The 27,524-nt window shown below is 38.0% G+C and overlaps 1 protein-coding gene across 1 annotated transcript in view; it reads right to left on the bottom strand.

The window, feature by feature from the left end:
* LOC143027613 (protein prune homolog 2-like) overlaps positions 1-27,524 on the bottom strand; it is a 289,335-nt gene that overhangs the window by 64,874 nt on the left and 196,937 nt on the right. Inside the window, exon 10 of the mRNA XM_076188976.1 lies at positions 13,098-13,210. Within this exon, the coding sequence (XP_076045091.1) occupies positions 13,098-13,210 (113 nt within the window). The remainder of the gene's footprint in view (positions 1-13,097; positions 13,211-27,524) is intronic.

Raw genomic sequence — 27,524 nt, 5'->3', positions numbered from 1 at the left:
GTATAAGTATATCACAGTAGTGGCGACGCACAGACGACACCATCATATAATTTGCTTTTTTGCACATTTATCGGTTTCTTCATATGAAACCTCACTGCTGGGGGTCTTCGGGGTATCTAAATCATTGGAAAGAGGTTTATTTTAACCAGCAGTGGGTGCCTTTGGAAGTGAATCCTCACTTACTCCACGAACCATCGATAGTAACTTTTACTACCGGTAAAGTTGGGCAAAAAACTGCTCTTCTCCACAATCATAAATTCACATTCATTCTTATCTCCCCTCTGTACAATTTCATAACTAATATCTAATTTTCTTGCTGCATTCGAGATGAATAAAGTACTTCATGGTGTAGAACCTGGCTACATATGTTGAGAGAGGTGGAAGTGAGGGCAGTGGTGGAGTGAGAGGTGGTGAGGTCTAGGCTAGTCGTCTTTGACTGTTTGCCATCTTTAACTGTTGTTTTTTTGTCATTTAGTTGTTCTTTTTGCTACCCATGATGACTGTACTAATGAGTAATATGTACTAGCTAAGGTAATATATTGCCAGGAGAGCTCATGAGACAAGTGTAATTTTTCTGTCGAAACTAGTAGGTAACTGACGTCCAGCTGAGCTCTAAGTTGGCAAAAGCTATCCCTCCACCTTCCTCCCTTCCCCTCCACCCTCATACTGGCCGTTGAAGCATTGGGCGAGCGTAAATTCAATCGAATTTCAACGTTATTCGATGCGCCTGAAGGTCCTAAGTAGCACGCCCCCCTCTAGTGTGGGTTGCGCCTTTAACTACGTCCATTTAAACCCCCGCCCAAGACATTTAAATTGTGCACCGCTGGAAAATTATGTCGGGATTTATTTCTAAATGGTATACAAACATTTTGAACACAGTTTTGAAAAATGCTATATCTTGACCAAATTCACCCCCCCAGGTGTCGCGTACCCCCTTAAATGTGAAAGAAAAGGAGAATGAGTATAAGAAGAAGCTGAGAGAGGTGTGGGAGGGAGTAAAGGATAGAGTAGAACTAGGAGTGGAGGAGGAATGGGGATGGTTCAAGGAGATAGTCATAAGGTGTGCAAAGATGGTGTGTGGAACAAGGAGGGCAGGAGGAAATAGAAGGAAGGGTAGTGAGTGGTGGGATGAGGAAGCAAAGAAGGGTGTAGAAGAGAAGAAATAGGCATTCATAGATTGGCTACAAATTTGGATGAGGAAACCATATGAGAGGTACAAAGTAAAGACAAGGGAAGTTAAGCATAAGATAAAGGAAGCAAAGACGAGAGCAGATGTGAAATGGGGTAAGAGTATGACAGAAAATTTTCAAAGTAATAAAAAGATGTTTTTGAAAGAAACTAAAAGAGGAAGAGGAGGTGAATCAAGTTGAGGAGTTGAGAAGAAAAGGTAAAAGGTGCAGATGGAGAGATGATAATGGAAGAGAAGGCAGTGAGAGGAAGGTGGGCAGAGTATTTTAGGAAGTTGCTAAATGTGAAGGAGGATAGGGAGGGAAAGGTAGTTGCAGTGGGAAGCGTTAAGAAAATGACCGTTATGAGTGAGGAAAATGGAGGAGAAATAGGGAGGGATGAAGTTAAAGCAGCTGTTAAGATGATGAGAGCAGGTAAAGCACCTGGGTTGGATGGATGCCATGCAGAATGTCTGAAGAAAGGAGGTACAGTTATGGTGGACTGGCTGGTGAGGTTATTTGATGTTTGTTTAAGAGAGGGTAGAGTGCTGGAGGACTGGAGGAGTGCCTGTATAGTTCTACTTTACAAAGGAAGGGGGACAAATGTGAGTGTAGTAGTTTCAGAGGGATCAGCTTGTTGGGTGTAGTTGGGAAGGCTTATGGGTCTTGATTGAGAGGATTAGGAGAAGAACAGAGGGAGTAATTGGTGTGGAACAGTGTGGTTTTAGGACAGGCAGGGGTAGTATAGATCAGATTTTTGTGGTAAGACAGATATGTGAGAAAGCTATAGGAAAAGGTAAGGTTGTTTTTTGGGCTTTTATGGATCTGGAAAAGACTTATGACAGGGTAGACAGGAAAGCACTGTGGGAGGTACTGCAGATATATGGGATAGGAGGAAAGCTGTTAAGAGCAGTCAAGAGTTTTTATGAGAGAAGTAGAGGTTGTATTAGGATTAGAAATGGAGAGAGTGAATGGTTTGAGGTAAAGGTGGGGCTTCATCAGGGATGTGTTATGTCACCCTGGCTGTTCAATCTATACATGGATGGGGTGGTGTGAGAGGTGAATACAAGGATAGTGGGTCAGGCGTTGGAGATGGTTAGAGAAAATGGAGAAAAGTGGGAAATAAGCCAGTTGTTGTTTGCTGACGACACTGCACTTGTAGCAGGATCAGAGGAGGGATTGAGGAAGTTAGTGACAGAGTTTGAGGTGTGTGAAAGAAGGCTGAAGATTAATGTGGGCAAAAGTAAGGTGATGAGATGTACAAGGGGAGAGAGTGATAACAGGCTAGAAGTGAGCATTAAGGGTGAGAGACTGGAGGGAGTGGATAATTTTAGATACTTGGGTGCAAATGTGGCAGGAAAGGGAGTGGGGGTGGAGGTAGAATGTAGATTGAGAGAAGTGAATAAATGCCTTGGTGGATTAAAAAGTGTAACGAGAAACAGACATCTGGGAATGGATGCTAAGAAGTTATATTTACCTAGTTGTGTTATATGGGAAGGGAGCTATGCTTGTGGTGACCCATCTTTGTATCTCTCAGCACCAAGTTTTTTCTTAAAATCTTGAATAGTGTTTGCACACACTGTTTCTTTGTCCAATTTGTTCCAAGTATCTATCACTCTGTGTGGGAAGCTATTTTTTTTTCAGATCTCTTCTGTTATTATCTTTTATTATTTTTTTTTTTTTTTGTGTCTTGTTTTTACATTGTCCCATTTCAATAAGTCATTCTTATCTAAGATTTCCATTCCCTTCATAATTCTATAGTTAGTAAGCTCCTCTTTCACTTCTTTGTTCCAGAGTTGGTAATTCTAATTTGGACAGTCTTTGTTCATATATCATTTTGGAAAGAGCTGATACCATCTTTGTTGTTGCTCTTTGTATTCTTTCTAACTTCTTTATATTCTTTTTGGTACTGGGTGTCCATAGTGTTGCTGCGTACTCGAGTTTTGGTCTTATTAGTGTAGTTAAAAGTTTTTTATCATTTCCTCATCCAAATAGGCAAATGCCACTTTTATTGACCTCAATAAATTATAGGTTTCTACAACAATTTTATTAATATGCTTATCCGGTGTCATGTCTTTGCTGATCATCACTCCAAGGTCTTTTTCCGAGTTTACTTTTTTTACTTTTCTTCACCAATTTTATAATCTCTCAAAATGCTGTTTTTACTTTTTCCAAATTCCAATATAATACATTTCTTGATATTGAATTTCACTTTCCATTTTTTAGTCCATTTCTAGATCTTGTCCAAGTCTTGTAATGAGTTGCAATCCTCCTCCATTTTTACTTTCTTTAGTATTTTTGAGTCATCTGCAAAGAAATTCATATAACACTCTACTCCGTCCATGTCATTTATGTATATAGCAAACATGATTGGGGCCAGTACTGATCCATGCGGGACACCACTTATCATTTCTTCCCAATTTGAGAATTTGTCTCTAATTACTACTCTCATTTTTCTTCCAGTCAGGAAGTCTTTCATCCATTCCAATAATTTTCCTCTGATGCCACCTATTGATTCTATCTTCCTTATTAGTTTTTTGTGTGGTACCTTATCAAATGCCTTTTGTAGGTCCAGAAAGGCACAGTCTGCCCAACCATCTCTCTCTTGTATTATGTTTATTAATGTTGAGTAGAAGCAGATCAAGTTTGTTGTACATGATCTTCCTTGTCTGAATCCAAATTGCTTTGAATTCAGTATAGTTTTTTCTTCCAAATGTTTAACCCATCTATTTTTGACAACTTTTTCACAAATTTTTGCTACTGTGCTTGTCAGAGAGACTGGTCTATAATTTGATGGGTCTTCCTTGTTTCCTCCCTAATAAATTGGTACAATGTTTGCCTTCCTCCAGTCCTGTGGCACTTTTCCTTCAAGTGAGAATTTAATTGTATTTTTGTCTGTTCATTCTTCCATACGTTCTTTCAGTATCCAATTTGCAATTCCGTCTGGACCATGTGATTTTCTGACATCAAGGGTTTTGATTTGGTCGCCGATTTCCTATTGTGTTACAATTATTTCTTTCATTGAGGGCATCTCTCTCTATTTCCTCACAGTTAGGTGAGTTTTCTATTGTGAATACTGATTTGAAATGGTTGTTCATAACTTCAGCCATTTCCAGTTCTTCTGTATATTCATGTTTACCTTGGCACAGCTTTTCTATTTCTTGTTTGTTCTTCAGTTTGGCATTTACATACCTATAAAATAGTTTGGGTTCTTCCTTGCATTTTTTCTATTATCTTTTTTCATAGTTTCTCTTTTCATCTCTGCGTATTTTTACATACTCATTTCTTAGTTTGATGTACATTTGCCATTTGCTTGTTTTCTTGTCTCTTTTCCATTTCTTCCAAGCTTTGTCTCTTTTATCCTTAGCCTCACTACACCTTTTGTTGTACCAGCTTTTTATGTATGTTCTTTCCATTTTTTGTTGTGGTACGTATTTATTTACTCCCTCATTGTAAATTTCTTTTAGTATATTCCATTTCTCTTCCATCCCTGTTTCTTCATTTAGGAATTTTTCCCAGTTCACATTGTGAAAGAATTTTTTTGAGTTTTTCAAAATCTGTTTTGTTGTACATTAGTCTTCCTATTCTATGTTTATCCTTTCTGCTTTGATCCATTTGCTTTTTCAACTCAAATTCTATTAGTACATGGTCACTGTTTTCTATCAGAGTTTTGTAATAAATTCTATCGATATGAAGGAGTGATTGTGACAACAGCACTGCATGCGGCAGAAACGTGGAACATAAGAGAGGAAGAGAGGAGTTTGAATGTGTTTGAAATGAAATGTCTGAGAAGTATGATAGGGGTTACTGGGCTAGATAGAATGAGAATTGAATTGAATAATTGGGATTTATCTAGCGTCGCAACATCAACGGTCATTGACACCGTAGTATTTATGATTAAGAAAAGGAAGTGGTAAAAAGCTTAAGAAATAAATAAAATAAAAAAGATTGAAATCTAAAGATCATTGAGAAGATCAATAGCACTAAGAAAATCAAAAATAGAATTTATATGGCAGTTATATCCCAGAACATTTCGAAGGGACAGATCTCCTTCATCTCTGTGTTTTGATAAATATTGTTGTCTTTCTTCATCATAACTGGGGCATTCCACCATAATGTGTCTAATGGTCATAGGGACAAGGCAATCATTACAAAATGGAGGAGGACTGCCCTCCATAAGAAAGCCATGGGATAATCTAGAGTGACCAATCCTCAACCGGCAAAGGGTTACTTCCTGTTTTCTGTTCAGCAATGTATAAGACCAAGGATGAATAGTATCAGTAATCTCTCTCATCTTGTTACCAGCCTCAAGATCCCATTGGAACTGCCAAAGAGATGAGATCTCGGCTTTGATTAGAGGGATATAATCTTCATAAGGTATAGGCCGTAAGCGAGGTAAGGGTGAGAGAGCAGCTTCCTTGGCCAATTTATCGGCCTGTTCATTTCCTGGTACTCCGACATGTGCTGGAACCCAGCAGAAGTTTATTTCATTACCTCTCTCGATTAAAAAAAGCCATTCTAAGATCTTTAAAACTATTGGGTGCCTTGAGTCGAATTGTTCTAGACTGCGAGACACTCTTTGAGTCACTAAAAATTGTAAAACATCTGGCTCTCTTTTTCATGGAGGATATAATCTCCATGGCGGACAGTATTCCCATCAGTTCGGCAGTGAAATTAGATGCTGTATCAGGCAAGGTGCCCTTACGATTAAAATAATTTAAGAATATTCCAAAACCAACGCCAGCACTAGTTTTGGAGCCATCAGTAAAAACAAACGCAGAGGGTTGGTGACTAAAAGACTGTTCTAAAAAAGCATTGCGTAGTTCATAATCCTTGAAATCATGCTTACAACCGTTAAAATATTTACAGAAAGATACTGTGGGCAGTCTCCATGGGGGAACAACCGAATATTTAAAAGGGTGGATGGGAATCTTGGGAAGATTCATGTCCTCTAAAATCCTTTTCATCAGGTATCCAAAAGGCTTTGGAAGTCTGGGGTGATTGTTGAAACAAGTGCTGTTAAAATCTGCTTGAGCTGTTCTAAAAGCGAGAGAGTTGGGAAGCCTCTGCAATCTATGCCAGTATCTAATAGATGAGGTCTGGCGAATAAGATCTAACGACATTTCCCCTGCATCAACTAATAAACTTGGTATTGGGGAAGACTTGAAAGCACCTGTGGCCAAACGAACTCCACTGTGGTGTATCGTATCTAAACTTTTTAGTCTGGATGGAGTGGTCGATGAGTAAAACTCGCATCCATACGATAGTTAAGATAAAATAAGGGAATGATGTAACCGTAAAATTGTTCTGCCGTCAGCGCCCCATGAGGTATGTACTAAAACTTTTAAAATTTGCATTGTCTCTAGACATCGTGTCTTCAGGGTTTTGAGGTAGGGTACCCAAGAAAGGTGCTTATCAAAAATAAGTCCTAAAAACCTGGTTTCATCAACACAAGGAATCTGGTCATCCTTTAACCAAATAGTAGGGTCAGAATGCAGACTTCTTAGTCGACAGAAATGTACGACGACAGTTTTGCTGGGTAAAAATTTAAAACCATTATTATCGGCCCATGAAACTATTTTATTGATGCAGAGTTGTAGTTTTCTTTCAGCTATTGCCATGTTACTAGCTCTAAAAGAAATGGAGAGGTCATCTACAAAAAGGGTGGCAAGTATATCAGGAGGAATCACAGATGTCACCCCATTTATAGCTAAACTAAAGAGAGTGACACTGAGAACACACCCCTGAGGTACACCTTCTTCCTGTTGTCTTATTTCAGATATGATGTTCCCAACTCTTACTCTAAAAACACGATTTGCTAAAAAGTTCTTGATGAAAAAGGCCATTTCTCCATGAATGCCAATAGCATGTACAGCCTTAAGAAATAGATAGAATGAGAAATGAGGAGGTGAGGAGGAAAGGGAGCTGGGAGATAGGGTTGGTTTGGACACATGGAAAGAATGAGTGAAGAAAGATTAGTAAAAGAGGTGTGGAAGGCAGAGGTGGAAGGATGGAATATGAGGGGGCCTCCTAGGATGAGATGGATGAATGAGGTGAAAGGGGCATTACAAAAGAGAGGAATGTCGGTTGAAGGACGGGAGAGGACAGAAGATAGGGGTGAATAGAGAAGGGTTGTGTATGGATGATACTGTGATGCATGAGGGGGAGTGGGTGGGGGATGGGGGGTGAGGAAGTATGTATGAGAAAAAATCTGAAGGACCCCAAAGAGATTTCTCCCCGTCTTCTCCTTTTCTGCATGAGGGGATGGAGAGGGGGGTTCACCAAATTTATGAAGTGGCCTTGCTGTGGATGTGCTGTGTCTTGCGACACTGCTTCTGACCCAGGGCAGTGGACAGGATGCAGGGATGACCTGTCATCCAGGAGGTGCCAAGATAAGAGGGAGGGAGGAGGGTGGAGGGGAGTGGAATAATTAGGGAATGGAATGGGTGGGAGTGGTTTCTATACTTTTTTCTTTTTGGCTACCCCCTCGTGTAAAAGGGGGAAAAAGCCTTTGGTATATGAATATATATTTACTCTTTTCCAATTTTCTGGAACTTTTCCTTCCTTCAATGAACTGTTTATTAGTCTATGTATTTTGTCTGTTAGTTCGTTCCTGCATTATTTCAAAATCCAGTTTGCCATTTCATCTGGACCATGTGATTTTCTGACATCGAGATTACTCAATTGATTCATTATTTCATTCCTTGTTACTTCTATCTCTTTCATAGGGGGGAGGGGCTTTCTCCTCCCACTCTACATCTCTAAGTTGTATGTTCTCCCTTATAAACACTGATTTAATTTTTTTTTTCATAATTTCTACCATTTCTATTTCCTCTGTGTATTCTTTTTCTCCTTGTCATAGTTTCACTAATTCTTGTTTGTTTTTCAGTTTGTTGTTTACAAATCTACAAAATATTTTTGGTTGATCTTTACATTTTTTTATGACATCCTTTTCATATTTTCTCTTTTCTTCTCTGCGCACTTGTACATATTCATTTCTATAATTAGTATATATTTTCCATTTTCTATTTTTTGTCTTTACTCCATTTATTCCAAGGTTTACCCCTTTTTTCTTTTAACTCACTACATACTTTGTACCAACATTCTACATATCCTTTTTCTTTGAACATACTTTTCCACTCCTCCCTTATAAATTTTTGTCAAAAATTTCCATTTCTCTTCTACTGTTGTTTCCTCTTTGCATATCCTTTCCCAGTCTGCTTTTTTTATTTTTTCTCATTTTATAATTTTTTTTTCCTATACATCATTCTTCCCTTTCTATATTGTTAATTTTTTCCATGTATTCTTCTTCATTTAGTTCAAGTTCAACTAATATGTGGTCACTTTTACTTAATGGTGCCTTACATTCAATCTTGTCAACTTTTTCAGGTTCTGATGTGATTATTAGGTCTAGTCTTGATGGCTCTTCTTCATTTCTATACCTAGTATTCTCTTGTATCGTGTCATTGTATGTTCTATAATCATACCAAGTAGTACATTTTCCCATAGGTCATCTCCACCCTTCACTGTCATCTCTTCCCAGCAGATTTCTTTACAATTAAAGTCACACATTACAACTATTCTTCCTCCATCTTCCATTATCTTATTTAGTTTTATCCTTGTGTCTTCTTACATATTCTTGTGTCCTCTCTCTTCCCTAGAAGCCATTTTAGGAGGCACATAATTTACCACAAACTTCCTGCTCTTCTTGTCCTTGTCCTATATTTCCATCATAATCATCTCCAGTCTATTCTTTCCATATGTAACATTCCTCACATTTATATCTTTACTAGTCAAGAACATAACTCCACCACCTTGTTTTACTTCTCTGTTTCTAATCCAATAATTATATACACCATGTCCTACATTGTTGGTTGGTAATGGACCTTTCAATTTTGTCTCTACAATCCCCATTATGTCAGGTACCTTTTCCATCAGGTAATCATTCAGTTCATTCAAGCCTGTTATTAATCCATCTATTTTTGTGAAGGACACTTTCAATTTTCTGTTACCTCCATCCTGTTTTCTGTTTCCCTTCTGTTTTTCTCTCATATGAACCATTTCCTCACTTTCATATCCACTATTTTCCAATAGAATTTCTCTTTGATTCTGCTCTGTTCTCGTTGTTCCCTTAGCTTCGATTCTATTTGTTTTCTCTTTCTCTCTTTCCTCTTTATTCATCTCTCTTTTTATCCATACCTGTTTGTAGTGATCACTTTCTGCTAGTTTCCCTGTTTTTGATAAGACATTATCTGCTGTCGTTTGTGACCTGAATTTAAACTTAATTGGTCTTGTCTATACTGTATTTCCCAAGTCTATATATTTCTTCAATTTCTTTCCCTATTTCTTGTTTATCTTCTTGAACTACCTACTTTTAATAGCTTGTTTACTTTTCCTTCTCCTTTACTCTAGTAGTCCTATTTGGATTATGCTTCTCTTCCATCCCTAATATAATTATACATTTCTTTTTATCTGCCAAGTCTCTTACTATATTCTCCTCTCTCATCACTTTAATAAATGTGTCCTTAGTGTGTTCCTTCATCTCTTGTTTCACTATATCTCTCCTCATTAAATCCAGAGAAATAATTATCTCCACTTTCTATTGAGCTGCTCTTATCTATATTTCTACTTTTAATCCCTTTGCTGACTTGTTCAACTTCAGCTGTGTCGTCTGCACACCTTTAGTTTGCACTCCTTTGCACATCCAGGGCCCGTTCCTCTCCTTCCTCATTTTCTCCTATTTTCCTCAATAATTAATTCCTCCCCTTCTCCTTTTTCTTCACCTGCCCACTACACCATGAGCTCTCAACTTCTCTACCAATACAACACAGGTACTCCCTCATTGTTGAAATCCACAAAAATTGCATTTTTTCTGGAGTTTCAATCTTCGCTGTCAATCCAATGAACATGTGTGTGTGTATTTACCTAGTTGTATTTTACGGAAAGGGGAGCTATGCTCATGGTGTCCCGTCTTCATATCTCATTTTATCAACTATTTTTAAATTCATGTATTGTTTTTGCACACACTACTTTCTCATCTAACTTGTTCCAACTGTCTATTACTCTGTGAGGAAAGCTGTTCTTTTTCACATCTCTTCTATAGCTGTCTTTTTTATTTTCTTTCCGTGCCCTCTTGTATTTCTATCATCCCATTTTATCAGATTCTCTCTATCAATAATTTCTATGCCTTTCATGATTCTGTAAATAGCTATCAAGTCTCCTCTCTTCTTTGCTCTAGTGTCTGTAGTTCAAGTTTTTCTAGTCTCTCTTCATATGATAGTTTTCAGTGTTGGTGCCAATTTTGTAATTGCTTTTTGTATTCTTTCAAGTTTTTTTATACATTTTTTTGTACTTGGTGACCACATCGTTGCAGCATATTCCAATCTTGGTCTTATCAGAGTGATTAGAATTTTCTTCACCATTTCTTCATCCAGGTATGTTAATGCCACTTTAATTGTTCTTATCAAATTATAAGTTTCTCCAAAAATCTTATTTATATGTTTCTCAGGTGACATATTATTCATAACAATAACTCCCAGGTCCTTCCCATTTTCTACTTTTTTTATTCCTTCTTCTCCCAATTTATATGATCCTGTTATTCTGTTTTTGCTTTTTCCAAATTCCATTATACTACACTTTTTAGTGTTGAACTCCATCTTCCACTTCCTACTCCATTCCCATACTTTATTTAGATCACTCTGTAGTGACTCACAATCTTCTTCCGTGTTCACCTTTTTTAATAGTTTTGCATCATCTGCAAAGAAGCTCATATAACTTTCAATTTCTTCATCCATATCATTAATATATATAGCAAACATTATTGGGGCCAGAACTGTTCCCTGTGGAACGCCGCTTATTACTTCATCCCATCTTGAGAGTTTGTCTGTTATCACTACTATCATTTTTCTTTCTTGCAAAAAGTCTTCCATCCATTTAAGCAGTTTGCCCTGTATTCCTCCTTCAGTTTCTAATTTCTTAAGCAACTTATGTGGTACTTTGTCAAAAGCTTTTTTTAGGTCTAGAAATGCACAATCAGCCCATCCATCTCTTTCTTGTATTATATCTATTAGCCTTGAATAGAAACATATTAAATTAGTGATGCATGACCGTCCTTGTCTGAATCCAAACTGCCTTGGATTTAGCACGCTGTTTTTTTCTAAGTATTTTACCCATTTACTTTTGATAATTCTTTCATAAATTTTTGCTATTGTACTTGTTAGAGAGACTGGTCTATAGTTGGTAGGGTCTTCTTTATTACCTCCTTTATATATAGGTACTATATTTGCTTTTTTCCAATCTTCTGGAACTTTTCCTTCTTTCAAGGAACTATTTATTATGCTATGTATTTTGTCTGCCAGTTCATTTCTGCATTCTTTCAAAATCCAGTTTGCTATTTCATCTGGTCCATGCGATTTTCTAACATCAAGATTACTCAAGTGTTTCATTATTTCATTCTTTGTTACTTCTATTTCTTTCATAGGGGGGACTTTCTCTTTCCATTCAATCTCTTCCGGTTGTATATTCTCCCTTGTAAACACTGATTTAAAATGCTTGTTCATAATTTCGGCCATTTCTATTTCCTCTGTGCATTCAACTCCTCCTTGTCTTGATTTCTCCAAGTCTTGTTTGTTTTTCAGTTTGTTGTTTACAAATCTGTAAAATAGTTTTGGTTGATCTTTACATTTTTCTATGACATCTTTTTCTCTTTTCCTCTCTGCACGCTTGTACATATTCATTTCTATAACAAGTATATATTTTCCATTTTTCAGGTCTTTTGTCTTCCTTTCATTTAGTCCAAGCTTTGTCTCTTTTGTCTTTTAACACTCTACAACTTTTGTTGTACCAGCACTTTACATATTCTTTTTCTTGTTTTTGTCTTGGGACATACTTTTCCACTCCTTTTTTTATAAATTTTTGTCAAAATATTCCATTTCTCTTCTACTGTTGTATCTTCTTTGTGTATTCTTTCCCAGTTTTCATTTTGAAAGAATTCTCTTATTTTATATAAAAAATAAAAAATCAAAAAAAAATCATAATGTACATCAATCTTCATTTTCTATATTGTTCATTTCTTTTCATGTATTTTTTCTCATTTAGTTCTAGTTCTATCAATATGTGGTCACTTTTACTTATTGGTGCCTGGTATTCTATCTTTTCCACTATTTCAGGTTCTGATGTGATTATTAGGTCTAGTCTTGATGGTTCTTCTTCATTTCTATACCTAGTGTTCTCTTGGATCCATTGTGTCATTGTGTGGTCAATAATCATCTCAAGTAGAACATTTCCCCATGAGTCTTCTCCACCCTTTACGGTCATCTCTTCCCAGCAGATTTCTTTGCAATTAAAGTTGCCCATCATAACTATTCTTCCTCCATCTTCCATTATCTTGTTTAGTGTTATTCTTGTGTCTTCTAACATACTTTTATGTTCGCTCTCTTCCCACGAGGCTGTTTTTGGGGGCACGTAGTTTATTACAAACTTTCTGCTCTTCTTATATGTGTGTGTGTGTGTGTGTGCACCCAGTATATGCCCTGCCAATGGAAAGTCATCACTATTTCATTTAATACCCAGTGTTTATCTTTGCATCATGGTCATTACACTACAGGTGGAAACAAATACATTCTAATCATTACTTAATCATATAATACCAGTAGTAGTAAATGTACTTTCAGGTAAATCACACAAAGTATTTTTCTAATTCTAATATATTAATACTGTTCAGAGATCTATTAGTTAAATGCATGAAAAGTAATATGATTGGGATTCTGAGCTAATTATACAGACACCATCTCTAAACAGAGGAGTTACATATGTCACCAGTTTCATTTGATGGATTCCTGAAGAAGATATTTATCTCCTTAATGTGTGGATAACACTAAAATGCATAAAATGTTAAGACATCAAATGATTACAATAGAGTAGAAAACATACCTAATGAAGGGACGGGTCATAACAACAACTGTCTTCACCCAAAATGTTGGATGGACGAGGTACAACCCCTTCAAGTTCTTTCTTAATCGTCGATCAATCATCTGGTAACATCTCTGAGGAAGATAACATAATGTGATAGTAAAGTGCACCAAACATGTACAGGTACATATGGTCCTACCTTCTTTCAGATATACAGTAGCCTCCACATTTAAGTGCTGTGGTAGCATATAGGTTTACATCACAGATTCAAAATTCTAATAAGTTTGTAAAGTCAGACACATCTGTATTATATTCATATGAATAAAACAAATATACTTCCTACATATCACATACTCCCTTCAGTACTACACACCTATTTCCAGTACTTGATAAAAAAAAAATCCTTATCCAGCACCAAAAGGGAGTGACAAGAATTTTATGCCTTGTTATTCTATCAAAAGTCAGAGGAAGGAGGAAAACCCTGAACTATCAACAGACATTTTATTACTAACTCCACTACACACAAAATATTACATATAACATTATAAAGATTACTTCAAGTTAAGACATGGAATACAGTTACCTATGAGGCATGAGAGAGGAGAGGAACATACACTGGCATCTTGTATTCTTGAAAAGAGTCAGTTGAATTAGTCAGGGAGGCTGGAAAAAGATATCCACATTGTCCTGAAATCTTGAAGAGGAGATGGTTGTCTCTATTTAGCCAAGGGGCTGGAGAAGGACCAACATGTTGTCATGAAGTCTTGAAAAGGAAATGGTTGTCTATTCAGCCGAGGGGTTGAAGAAAGGACCAACATGTTGTCATGAAGTTTTGTAAAGTAAACAGTTGTATCTATTCAGCCAATGGACTGGAGAAAGGACCAACAAGTTGTTGTTAAGTCTTGAAGAGGAGACAGTTGTCTCTATTCAACCAGAGGGCTAGAGAAAGGATCAACACATTGTCATGAATTCTTGAAAAGGAGACAGCAGTTGTCTCTATTCAGCCGAGGGACTGGAGAAGGAATCCACACTGTTGTGAAGTCTTGAGAGGAAATCAAGAGGATTCTAATCAGGAAATGGATATCATCCATATCCTCTTCAATAGGAGTCAAATATTCGTGTGCACATCAGGTTGTCTGATGTGTGATGATGCATCACAATATGTGCATTACAAAATATAAAGCTACTGCTGTTATACTCATTTTCTTTAACCATAAATAAATATATTTTCACAGAAAATGTGATCAAGCCTGTTCACAAAATACTGGAGTCACTCAGCTACAGCTACAAAATAAATATAATCAGGAAGCTAATGCCAGCATCCTCATATATCCCACTCATGGCTCATGATGCATACATACAGCAATCCCTTGTTATTTGCAGGGGCTATGTTTCTGATATCCCTGTGAATGGCCAAATCCATGAATACTCTTTTATATAGATATATTCCATGAATATGCTGATATTTGCTCCTTTCTAATAACTGTATTATTATGTTGCTATTAATACTTGCATTATCATTATGACATTGTTTAAGATGTAATACACTAAGGGAAAAACTGAAGACACCAAAATTAACTTTATTTTCTCCACATCTGGAGTCAATTACAAAAATATATAGCGATTACATATGTGAATATGTTTTACTTAGTACTTGCTAGATGTTGATGGCTGTGGCTGAGTAGGGGTGCCAGGTTGCTTCTTGGAGAAATACATGGGTATTGGAAGCTGTTCCCTTTCACACTTCAGGTCTTTCATAATTTCATTGTAGGGAGCTAATACAACTTCAAACCCACTCTTCATTTTTCATAGCCCTGTTAAGGGATGGGTCTCAAGACATGATAAGGATGATAGTGTTCTTCATGCTTCTTTGTATTTCTCCTAATTAGTCCAACGTCCACGCTTGTGGTGTTCCCTCCTCTTGTGTTTGTTCTTCTTCCTCTGCCTCTGAGTAATTCTTCTAACTCTTCTTCCATTAAATCTTCCCCTGCATGGCCCAGCAGTTCATTATAAGTTTTGTGATCTTGCATGTCAGAAAACCCTTCACCGCTGACAAGCCAAGCCAAGTTTTTTTATTTTGAAAACTTCAGCATCAGCAGTTGGGAAGCCAGTTGAGTCACTGACAACTGAAGGCCACAGTTTTTTCAAGCAAGAGTTAACACATTTTGAAGAGTTCATCATGGTACATATTCACTACAGCTATGCAGTCTGCTATCATGTTCTGATGTCCACCCTATCTTCATCAATGGTCTTTAGTGATGTAGAAAAGAAGTGGGACACATATTTTGCTTTCAGGACAACTATGATGCCCTGATCCATGGGCTGAATTAGTGAAGTGGTGTTCTTTGAAAGAAATTCGAGCCGTATGTTGGGATTTGCAAATTTGAGCAAGTCGGGGTGGCCTGGGTAGCTATCAACTAGCAGCAACACTTTAAGTTCTAGCCCCTCTATCCTCAAGTATCTTTCTACTTCAGGAACGAAGCAGTTACGGAACCAGTCACATAACAGAATAGCCGTCACCCAAGCTTTTTTATTGACTCAATAGAACACTGGCAGTTGGTTCAAATCCTTCCCTGTAAGTGCACAGGGCCTCTTCACTCTGTAGAATAATATGAGCTTAATCATGTGTCCAGTGGCATTACCGCACAATAACATGGATATTCTGTCTTTCTGTGCTTTGAATCAGGTGCCTTCCTCTCCTCTGATGAAATGAATGTTCTGCTAGGTGGCAGTTTCTTCCACCAAAGTCCCATTTCATCTGCATTAAACACTTATTCTGGCAGATATCCTTGGTCCTTTATCAGCTTCTCTAGTTCTGCTGGATACGCTTCTGCCGTCATGTGATCAGCTGATGTGGACTCACCTGTTAGTCACAGATTGTGGAGTGTGAATCTTTTCTTAAAATTTTCAAACCATCCCTTGCTGGCTACAGAAGGTTGTTTTTCTCCACATTTCTTACTGAAATATTCATACATTTTCTTTGCCTTCTCTCTGATGGGAATTGTCTCTAATGGAATATGTCGGCGGTTCAGATCTTCAAGCCAGACATTAAGCGACTTTTCCATTTCTATCATAGCAATATTGTACACATACTGAGAAACTGTTGCTGAGACTGGAGCACATGTAGACACTGCTTGTCTAATGTCTTTCTCACTTTTTTTCATGTAATGCAATGTGGATTTGTTGATACCATAAGCACAGTCACATGCTGCAAAACTCATGCCACATCAGAGTTTGTCCACTATCACTATTTTTCTGTTAATATCAGCACTTTTCTGGAACTCTTGGACACTTTGCCATTTTTCCTATTAATATTTGTCTTTGCTGAGGCTGAACTATGTCTGGGAGCCATGCCGAGAGTGCATGAACAGATGATATCAGCACAGGGGCAAATCTGAACAGACCAAAAGACATAGGTTGAGTGAGGCAGAAGCAATGTTGAATGTTCAGAGACATACGTGGAGTGAGGTGATGGTGGCACCATACTGTACAAGTGGTGGAAATATTTTTTACTATTTTATCAATATCTAAATTTTATTTTACCTAGAAAAATCTGCGAATAATAAAACCACAAAAACAAGGGATTTTTGTAGGTGTCATCATATTCAAGACATTAACAGTACCACAATATCATGTATGAAGGAGAGTGTCACTTCTGTCTGTTCTCTTAGTAAGATATCTTCCTGTCAAGTAAATCCTTTTCCAGCTCTTTTTATAACCTATGGTGGGGGAAAAGAATAATGCCACAAAGTGTTTCCACTTGAGTCATAAAAGGCGACAAAATGGGACGGGATAGGACTAGGCATCCTTCTCTCTGTAACCCCAAAGGGGATATTCCTAAAATAAGCAAAGGCATAAGAGGATCTGGGGGGAGTTTTCCAACCAGAACCCTAAGGTTTGGGTCTTTTAATGTGTGTGGATGTAGTACAGATAAGAGTAAAAGGGAAACGGTAGGCAGTATGTTTGTGAAAGGAAAGCTGGATGTGTTGGTATTGAGTGAAACTAAGTTGAAAGGGAGGGGCGAGTTTGAGTTTGGGAGTGTAGTTGGGAGGGTGTCAGAAGTGAAGAGAGGATGAGGGAGAGAAGGGGTGGCTATACTAGTAAGTGAAGAGATAGGTAAATGTGTGATGGAGTAGGAGGTTTCTTCAAGGTTAATGTGGATGAAGGTGAAACTGGGAAAGGAGATATGGGATTTTGTAAGTGCATATGGGCCTGGTAGTGAGAAGGTGTAGAGGAAAGGGAGGCTTTTTGGATAGGTGGGTTTAGGGAGAAATGTCAATGTGCTATTGGGAGAACTTAATGCTAAGGTAGGAAATGAACCAATAGATGGAGTGGTTGGAAAGTGTGGAGTTCCAGAAAAAATTGTAGTGGAGAGTTGATGGTGGAGATGTGTCTAGAAAGAGCTAATGATAGCAAATAATGTTTAAGAAGACAGTCAAGCTTAAGTACACATGGGAGAGGGTGGTGGATGGAAGGGTGGCAGATAGGGTGTTAATAGACTACATAATGGTAAACAGGAGAATAATAGGAAGAGTTTTGGATGTACATGTTCTAAGTGGGAGAATATCAGATAATTTATTGGTGGAAGGTAAGTTGAGAGTGGAGGATAGATGGAGAAAGAGGATAGGGACAAAAGGTAGGGAGGTGCTTTAGAGTAAATTGCTTAAATAAAAAGAAAAGGAGAAGGAGTACCAGAGGAAGCTGAGAGGGGAGTGGGAGGGGGTGAACGATAGAGTAGACCTAGGAGTGGAGGAGGAATGGGGATGGTTCAAGGAGGGAGTCACAATGTGTGCAAAGTTGGTGTGTGGAACAAGGGGGATGTGAGGAAATAGAAGGAAGGGTAGTGAGTGGTGGGATGAGGAAACGAAGAATGTTATAGAAGAGAAGCAAACTTTCACAGATTGGTTACAAAATAAGAGAGAATCATATGAGAGGTATAAAGAAAAGAGAAGAAAAGTACAAGATAAAGGAGGAAAAGAGGAGAGCAGATGTGAAGTGGGGTAAGAGTATGACACAAATTTTTGAACGTATTAAAAAGTTTTGGAAAGAAATTAAGAGAGGAAGAGGTGGCGAATCAAGTAGAGAAGAAAAGGTAAAAGGTGAAAATGGAGAGATGATAATGGAAGAAACGGCAGTAAGAGGAAGATAAGAGTATTTTAGGGAGTTACTAAATGTGAAGGACGATAGGGAGGGAAAGGTAGTTACAATGGGAAGCACTAAGAAAATGAAAGTGGTGAGTGAGGAAAATGGAGGAGAAATAAGGAAGGATGAGGTGAAAGCAGTTGTTAACCCCTTCCATACGGTGCCGCACACGTAGGCGTCATGAGGAGCAAGTGGATTCGCGACGCTGCCATATCGGCGTCTTGATTATATTTATTGTAGTCGCCCTTGTGTTTTTACATTCTCCCAAATGCGCCCTGACTCCCATTCTCTGTGGTTTGCAAAATTCGCGGGTGAAAGAGAGAACGATCGATATAAACGGTGACTATATTTTATGATGCGAATATTATTACGACACGGCATACGGCTGGCATTGGCTGCTGCCCGCGAGATTTAAGTCCCGTACTGAAGTGGTTAAAATAATGAGAGCAGATAAGACACCTGGGTTGGATGGGTGTCATGCAGAGTGTCTAAAAATGGGAGGTACAGTGATGGTGGACTGACTGGTGAGGTTGTTTGTTTATTTAAAGGAGGGTAGAGCGCCAAAGGACAGGAGTACCTGTATAGTTTCATTTTACAAGGGAAAAGGTGACAATTGTGAGTATAGTTGTTTCTGAGGGATCAGTTTTTTTAGTGTAGTTGGGAAGGCTTACGGGAGGGTTTTGATTGAGAGGATTAGGAGGGAAACAGAGGGAGTAATTGGTGAGGAACAGTGTGGGTTTAGGACAGGTAGAGGTTGTGTGGATCAGATTTTTGTGATAAGACAGATATGTGAGAAAGCTTTAGGAAAAGGTAAGGATGTTTTTTGAGCTTTTATGGATTTGGAAAAAGCTTATGACAGGGTAGACAGGAAGGCACTGTGGGAGGTATTGCAGATATACGGGACAGGAGGAAAGCTGTTAAGAGCAGCCAAGAGATTTTATGAGAGTAGTAGAGCCTGTGTTAAAATGGGAAAGTGGTTTGAGGTAATTGTGGGACTTTACCAGGAATGTGTTATGTAACCTTGGCTATTCAATTTATACATGGATGAGGTGGTGCGAGAGGTAAATGCAAGGATAATGGGCTGGGGACTGAATATGGTTAAAGAAAATGGAGAAAAATGGGATATAAGCCAGTTGTTGTTTACTGATGACACTGCACTTTTGGCACGATCAGAGGAGGGATTAACCCTTAACAGGTAAAGTGGGGTCAGACAGACCCCATACTTTTTTGTTTTTTAATTTTAATATACTAATATATTACATACAGATATGTACTCCCATATACCTTCTTGATCAGTGGAGTAGTTTAATGGGGTGATAGGGTCATTCCTGAATCTTGCTCTATATAAGCTTTATAGAGCTTTTGAGCCCGTCTGACCCCACTTTACCTGAGGTGTGAGTACCGTGGGGTCAGTCAGACCCCACTTTACCTGAGGTGTGAGTAGCGTGGGGTTTGTCAGACCCCACTTTACCTGAGGTTTGTTCATGTCATATAAATGTTTTATCATTTATACTTATGGGTAAATAATAATTTCTTCTTTTTTATCAACAGAAAAACATACATCCGAGTTTGATTTTATTTATTTATTTAATTTATTTAATTTATTTATTTAATTTATTTATTTAATTTATTCCATTTTCCCTCTTTTGATTACATTAATTTTTATCACAATGTTTAATTTCTGTTCTGGTAATGTGAGTTTCTTTTCATATCATGGTCACACTATACTCATATTATCATAAAGCATGACATTCCGCCACATTTTATTTGATTGATTGAACTTTTATGTTCAAATTTAATTTGTATCACATATTTTGTATCACATATGAATGCTTAATATTTTCTGTTCTGTTAATATGTTTCTTCTCACAACAAGATCACACTATTCTCATATCATAAAATGTGACATCTCGCCACATTTTAGGGCACCTCAGTCACTCTATTCCCACACATACAGCTGTAATTTATTTCATCCTTCCCCTCTTTTAGTTCAAATTTAATTTGTATCACATATTTTGTATTACATATAAATGTTTGATATTTTCTGTTCTGTTGATAATATGTTTCTTCTCACATTTTTCTCATATCATCATAAGATGTGACATCTCGCCACATTTTTGGACACCTCAGCCACTCTATTCCCAGACATGCATCTGGTTCTCATCTATCCCCCTTGTACAAGATCTTTTGAAAAATTATGGGCTCACATATGTAGGCACACTGAGGGACAAGAAGCCACAAGTACCAGACAAGACAGACAAGACGGTCATCAGAAAAGGGTGCACGGCTTTCCTCTTTGACACAACCATGGCACTTGTGTCACATTTACCTGACAAGAAGAAGAAAAAATTTGTGCAGTTGATCTCAATGCACCAACAACCTGTTATGGATGACTGTGGGAAGCCAGAAATCATCTTGTATTATAACAACACAAAAGGAGGGGTTGACGCGTTTGATCAAATGTGTGCCCGATATACGTGCAGCCGAAAAACCAAACGGTGGCCTTTGTGCATAATGTACGGACTGGTCAACGCCGCCGGTGTCAACTCCTATATCACCTGCAATGAAATGAGGAAACGTGATGGACAGGCGGAACTTTCATCACGCCGGAAGTATCTGATTGAGCTGGCAGAAGAGATGATACGGCCATGGGCAGAGGAGAGGATGAACTTCAAGGGGATGCACAAAAGTACTTTGATGACCATCAGAACGGTCTTTGGCTTGAACATGCCCCATCAGCAAGCGGATACCTCTTCTATGAGAAAGCGATGTGCCTTGTGTGACCGGAAGTCTGACAGGAAGACCAAGAACTACTGCCTACACTGCAAAAGACCAGTGTGTCAGGGCCATTCAACCCCTATCTGCGATGACTGCAATTAAATTCTTCAGTATCACAAATTCCACTTTCAGTATATCCAATAAAATATATTCTTCATTATCACTAGCATTATGTATGAATTGCTCAACTCATGTCCTCTCAAGAAAACTCAAAACCCTCTGAGACCACAACCTTCCGTCAACGAAGGATGGGGTTTTGCTGAGTCAGGGTAGGAGTGCTTAGAGCCATAAAAAATCATAAATAATAACCTTAGATACCATTAAAAACTTAGATTGTTTGCTGGACCTAGTATCAACCTTCCCTGAAAATTTCATTAAAACCAGTCCATAATTTTTGCGTAAAATTGGTCAAAGTCAAAATAATCACCTCGTTTTTTTTTCTTCAGATTTCATGGTTTATGAAACACTTTTAATATTCCTTTGTTGTAGCTCTGCTTTTCCTTAAAGATAGTTGGGACATTGGTCTCTACAAAATGATGATGACCAACCGCTTCATGTTTCATGTTTTCAGTCAAGCACCCTCTTAACCCTTAACAGGTAAAGGTCTTTTTGACAAACGATTCAGGTAAAGCGGGGTCTGACAGACCCCAAACACAAAAAATAAAAATAAAATACTTCTACTGCATTTATTGACATAGAAATCAAAACATATGTACTTCAACTTATATTCTTCCATTTACATGCTTAAAAGTGACTATAATTGTTAGACATATATTTTATTGAAAATCACAAAAAAAATTATGAAAAATAAGATATTGTTGACTTCAGAGGGTGCTTGACTGAAAGCATGAAACATGAAGCGGTTGGTCATCATCATTTTGTAGAGACCAATGTCCCAACTATCTTTAAGGAAAAGCAGAGCTATGACAAATGAATAATAAATGTGTTTCATAAACCATGAACTCTGAAGAAAAAAAACGAGGTGATTATTTTGACTTTGACCAATTTTACGCAAAAATTATGGACTGGTTTTAATTAAATTTTCAGGGAAGGTTGATACTAGGTCCAGCAAACAATCTATAAGTTTTAATGGTATCTAAGTTTATTATCTATAAGTTTTTATGGCTCTAAGCACTCCTACCCTGACTCAGCAAAACCCCATCCTTCGTTGACGGAAGTTTGTGGTCTCAGAGGGTTTTGAGTTTTCTTGAGAGGACATGAGTCGAGCAATTCATACATAATGCTAGTGATAATGAAGAACATATTTTATTGGATATACTGAAAGTGGAATTTGTGATACTGAAGAATCTAATTGCAGTCATCGCAGATGGGGGTTGAATGGTCCTGACACACTGGTCTTTTGCAGTGTAGGCAGTAGTTCTTGGTCTTCCTGTCAGACTTCCGGTCACACAAGGCACATCGCTTTCTCATAGAAGAGGTATCCGCTTGGTGATGGGGCATGTTCAAGCCAAAGACCGTTCTGATGGTCATCAAAGTACTTTTGTGCATCCCCTTGAAGTTCATCCTCTCCTCTGCCCATGGCCGTATCATCTCTTCTGCCAGCTCAATCAGATAATTCCGGCGTGATGAAAGTTCCGCCTGTCCATCACGTTTCCTTATTTCATTGCAGGTGATATAGGAGTTGACACCGGCGGCGTTGACCAGTCCGTACATTATGCACAAAGGCCACCGTTTGGTTATTTGGCTGCACGTATATCGGGCACACATTTGATCAAACGCGTCAACCCCTCCTTTTGTGTTGTTATAATACAAGATGATTTCTGGCTTCCCACAGTCATCCATAACAGGTTGTTGGTGCATTGAGGAGATCAACTGCACAAATTTTTTCTTCTTCTTGTCAGGTAAATGTGACACAAGTGCCATGGTTGTGTCAAAGAGGAAAGCCATGCACCCTTTTCTGATGACCGTCTTGTCTGTCATCAGAGCTGGTACTTGTGGCTTCTTGTCCCTCAGTGTGCCTACATATGTGAGCCCATAATTTTTCAAAAGATCTTGTACAAGGGGGATAGATGAGAACCAGATGCATGTGTGGGAATAGAGTGGCTGAGGTGTCCTAAAATGTGGCGAGATGTCACATCTTATGATGATATGAGAATAGTGTGAGAAGAAACATAATTATCAACTGAACAGAAAATATCAAACATTTATATGTGATACAAAATATGTGATACAAATTAAATTTGAACTAAAAGAGGGGAAGGATGAAATCAATTACAGCTGTATGTGTGGGAATAGAGTGACTGAGGTGCCCTAAAATGTGGCGAGATGTCACATTTTATGATGATATGAGAATAGTGTGATCTTGTTGCGAGAAGAAACATATTAACAGAACAGAAAATATTAAGCATTCATATGTGATACAAATTAAATTTGAACAAAAGAGGGAAGGATAAATCAATCAAATAAAATGTGGCGGAATGTCATGCTTTATGATAATATGAGTATAGTGTGACCATGATATGAAAAGAAACTCACATTACCAGAACAGAAATTAAACATTGTGATAAAAATTAATGTAATCAAAAGAGGGAAAATGGAATAAATTAAATAAATTAATTAAATAAATTAAATAAATAAATTAAATTAATTAAATAAATAAATAAAATCAAAATCGGATGTATGTTTTTCTGTTGATAAAAAAGAAGAAATTATTATTTACCCATAAGTATAAATGATAAAACATTTATATGACATGAACAAACCTCAGGTAAAGTGGGTTCTGACAAACCCCACGCTACTCACACCTCAGGTAAAGTGGGGTCTGACTGACCCCACGCTACTCACACACAAGGTAAAGTGGGGTCAGACGGGCTCAAAAGCTCTATAAAGCTTATATAGAGCAAGATTCAGGAATGACCCTATCACCCCATTAAACTACTCCACTGATCAAGAAGGTATATGGGAGAACATATCTGTATGTAATATATTAGTATATTAAAATTAAAAAACAAAAAAGTATGGGGTCTGTCTGACCCCACTTTACCTGTTAAGGGTTAAATCAACAATATCTTATTTTTCATCATTTTTTTTTGTAATTTTCATTAAAATATATGTCTAACAATTATAGTCACTTTTAAGCATGTAAATGGAAGAATATAAGTTGAAGTACATATGTTTTGATTTCTATGTCAATAAATGCAGTAGAAGTATTTTATTTTTATTTTTTGTGTTTGGGGTCTGTCAGACCCCGCTTTACCTGAATCGTTTGTCAAAAAGACCTTTACCTGTTAAGGGTTAAGGAAGTTAGTAACAGAATTTGGGAAAGTGTGTGAAAGAAGGAATTTTAAGACGTGTGAAAAAGTAAGGTGATGAGATTTACAAGGGTAAAATGTGGCAGCAAATTGGAGGTGAGTATTAAAGGAGAGAGACTGGAGGAAGTGGATAGTTTTAGATACTTGTGCCAGGAAATGGAGTGGAGGTAGAGGTAGAATGTAGATTGAGAGATGCAAGTAAAGCCTTGGGGGATTAAAAAGTGTTATGAGAAATAGACATTTGGGAATGGATGCTAAGAGGAGATTGTATGAAGGAGTGATTGTGCTGACAGCACTGTATGGGACAGAGGCATAGAGCACAAGAGAGGATGAGATGAGTTTGAATGTGTTTGAGATAAGGTGCCTGAGAAGTATGACAGGGGTTACTTGGCTGCACAGAGTGAGAAACAAGGTGAGACTGAGAATGGAGGTGGAAAGGGAGTTGAGAGATGGGTTGATGAAAGAGTATTGGGATGGTTTGGACACATGGAAAAAATGAGTGAAGAAATATTAGTAAAAGAAGTGTGGAAGGCAGAGGTGGATGGAGTGAACATGAAGGAGTGACCAAGGATGAGATGGATTGGGTGAAAGGAGCATTGGGAAAGAGGGGAATGTCTGTTGAGGAAGGATGGGAGAAGACAAAAGATGGTGGTGAATGAAGAATGTGTATGGATAATGCTATGATGCATGCAAGGGAGTGGGGGGGATGGGGTGAGGGAGTATGTGTAAATGATATTTTGATGCAGCCTGAAGGGATTTCTCCCCATCTTCTCTTTTTCTATATGAGGTGACTGAGATGGGGGGGGGGTGTCACTGATTAATTAAATGAAGTGGCTGCTGTGGATGTGCTCTCTTGCTACACTGCTTCTGACACAGGGCAGTGACGAGATGCAGAGATGGATGACCCATCATCCAGGAGCCAAGATAAGAGGGAGGGAGGGTGGTGAATGGGAGTGGAGTATGTGGAGATGGAATGGGTAGGAATGGATTTTATGCCTTTGTTTTTTGGCTACCTCCCTTGTAGGGGGAAAATAGCCATTGGTATATGTATAAATGGTAAATTAAGACACAGGAAAGTAGTCACCATGTTCATAGTGGGTGGTGCAGTTTTTGAAGAAACCTCAGCTCAAGCAGAAATTATGAAAGTTTCCAAATGGTTTTCACAAAGGAGGGCAATTTTTTGGAGGAAAGCAATAGGAAAAAAAAAAAATAAAATAAGATATAAATATAGAAGTTAAAGATATATTTACCTAGTTGTATTTTGCGGGAAGGGGAGCTATGCTTGTGGTATCCTGCCTTTGTATCTCGCAGTGCCTAGTTTGCTCTTTAATTCATGAATGGTTTTTGAGCACACTATTTTTTCGTCCAGTTTGTTCCAAGTGTCCACCACTCTATGTGGAAAACTGTTTTTCTTCAGATCTCTTATATAACTATGTTTTTTTTTTTCTTCTTTCCATGTCCTCTTGTGTTTTTCTTGTCCCAGTTTAACAAGTCCTCTCTATTGAGTATTTCTGTGCCCTTCATGATTCTGTAGATGGTCAGTAGGTTGCCTATCTCTCTTCTTTGCTCCAGAGTTGGTAACTCCAATTTAGCCAGTCCCTCCTCATATAACAAGTTTGCAAGTGCAGGAGCCATTTTTGTGGCTGCTCTCTGGATTCTTTCTAGTTTCTTTATATTCTTTTTGGTACTGGGTGACCACAATGTCGCTGCATATTCTAGTCTAGGCCTTATCAGTGTGACCAATATTTTTTTAACCATTTCTTCATCCAAATATGTAAATGCCACTTTCATTGATCTTAGCAAGTTATAGGATTCTCCGACAATTTTGTTTACAGTGGAACCCCATCATTCGTCTGCCTCTCTACTTGTACAACTTGTTATTCGTCCAACTTGTTCAAGGTAAAATTCAACTCGTCATTCGTACGCTTGCACTGTGATTCGGATAGCATCACCTTGTTACTGGCTGTGCCATGCGGTCGCTTCAGCTCAGTCTTGTAGTAGTTTCCATACACTACACATCATCCACACAAGCTTTGTGAAACTTTGTGCTACTTTATTTTTATTAAAAATAGTGCAGCCATGGGTCCAAAAAAAGATTAGTGATTCAACCAAGCCTAAAAGGGAAGCACTGAGAACGACAAATGAATTGAAAAAAAGAACTCATTGTGAAGTTTGAAAGTGGAACTCGTATCTCTGACCTGGCAACCCAGTATGGCATGCAAAATCAACCACATCATCTATACTGAAAAATAAAGACAGAATAAAAGAGGCTAATGTGGCAAAAGGAGTCACCATTCTTACTGTGAACAGGTCACCTATAATTGAACAAGTGGAAAAACTTTTGTTAGTTTAGATTAACGAAAAACAACTTGCTGGTGACAGCATTTCTGAAACAATAATCTGTGAAAAAGCAGTGGTTGCATGATGATCTTAAGCGAGACAGCCCTGGAACCAGTGCACAAAATGATGAATTTAAAGCAAGTAGGGGGTGGTCTGATCAATTTAAGAAGCAAAGTGGCATTCACAGGTGTGTTAGGCATGGGGAGGCTGCCAGTGCAAACAAAGATGCTGCTTAAAAGTTTGTTGGGGAATTTAAAAACTTTGTAGAGAGTGAGGGATTTACTCCTCACCAAGTTTTTAATTGTGACAAAACTGGCCTCTTCTGGAAGAAAATGTCTAAGAGGACTTACATCACAAAAGAGGAGAAATCATTGCCAGGACACAAGCCTATGAAAGACAGGCTTACACTCTTGTTGTGTGCCAATGCAAGTGGGGACCTCAAAATTAAACCTTTACTTGTCTACCACTCAGAAAACCCAAGTGTTCAAGGAAAATTTTATAAAAAGTAAACTCAGTGTAATGTGGAGGGCTAATAGTAAGGCTTGGGTAACAAGACAGTTCTTCACCGAGTGGATGTATGAAGTGTTTGCCCCTAGTGTGAAAAAATAACTAGAAGAAAAATTTACCACTAAAGGCCCTTCTGGTAATAGACAATCCTCCTGATCACCCTCCAGGCTTGGAGGAAGATCTAGTGGGTGAATATAGCTTCATCCAAGTGAGGTTTTTGCCCCCTAATACCACTCCTCTAATCCAGCCCATGGATCAGCAGATAATTTCAAACTTCAAAAAGCTTTACACAAAAGCACTTTTTCAAAGGTGTTTTGAAGTGACCTCTGACAGAACTAACCCTCAGGGACTTTTGGAAGAACCATTTCAATATCCTTCATTGCTTGAGGATAATAAACAAAGCCTGGGG

This window comes from Oratosquilla oratoria, chromosome 8 (genome assembly GCF_046742065.1).
Source record: "Oratosquilla oratoria isolate Oo_2021 chromosome 8, ASM4674206v1, whole genome shotgun sequence".
NCBI classification, from domain to species: domain Eukaryota; kingdom Metazoa; phylum Arthropoda; class Malacostraca; order Stomatopoda; family Squillidae; genus Oratosquilla; species Oratosquilla oratoria.
The sequence above is the reverse complement of the archived record's forward strand: the minus strand, read 5'-3'. Positions and strand labels throughout refer to the sequence as shown.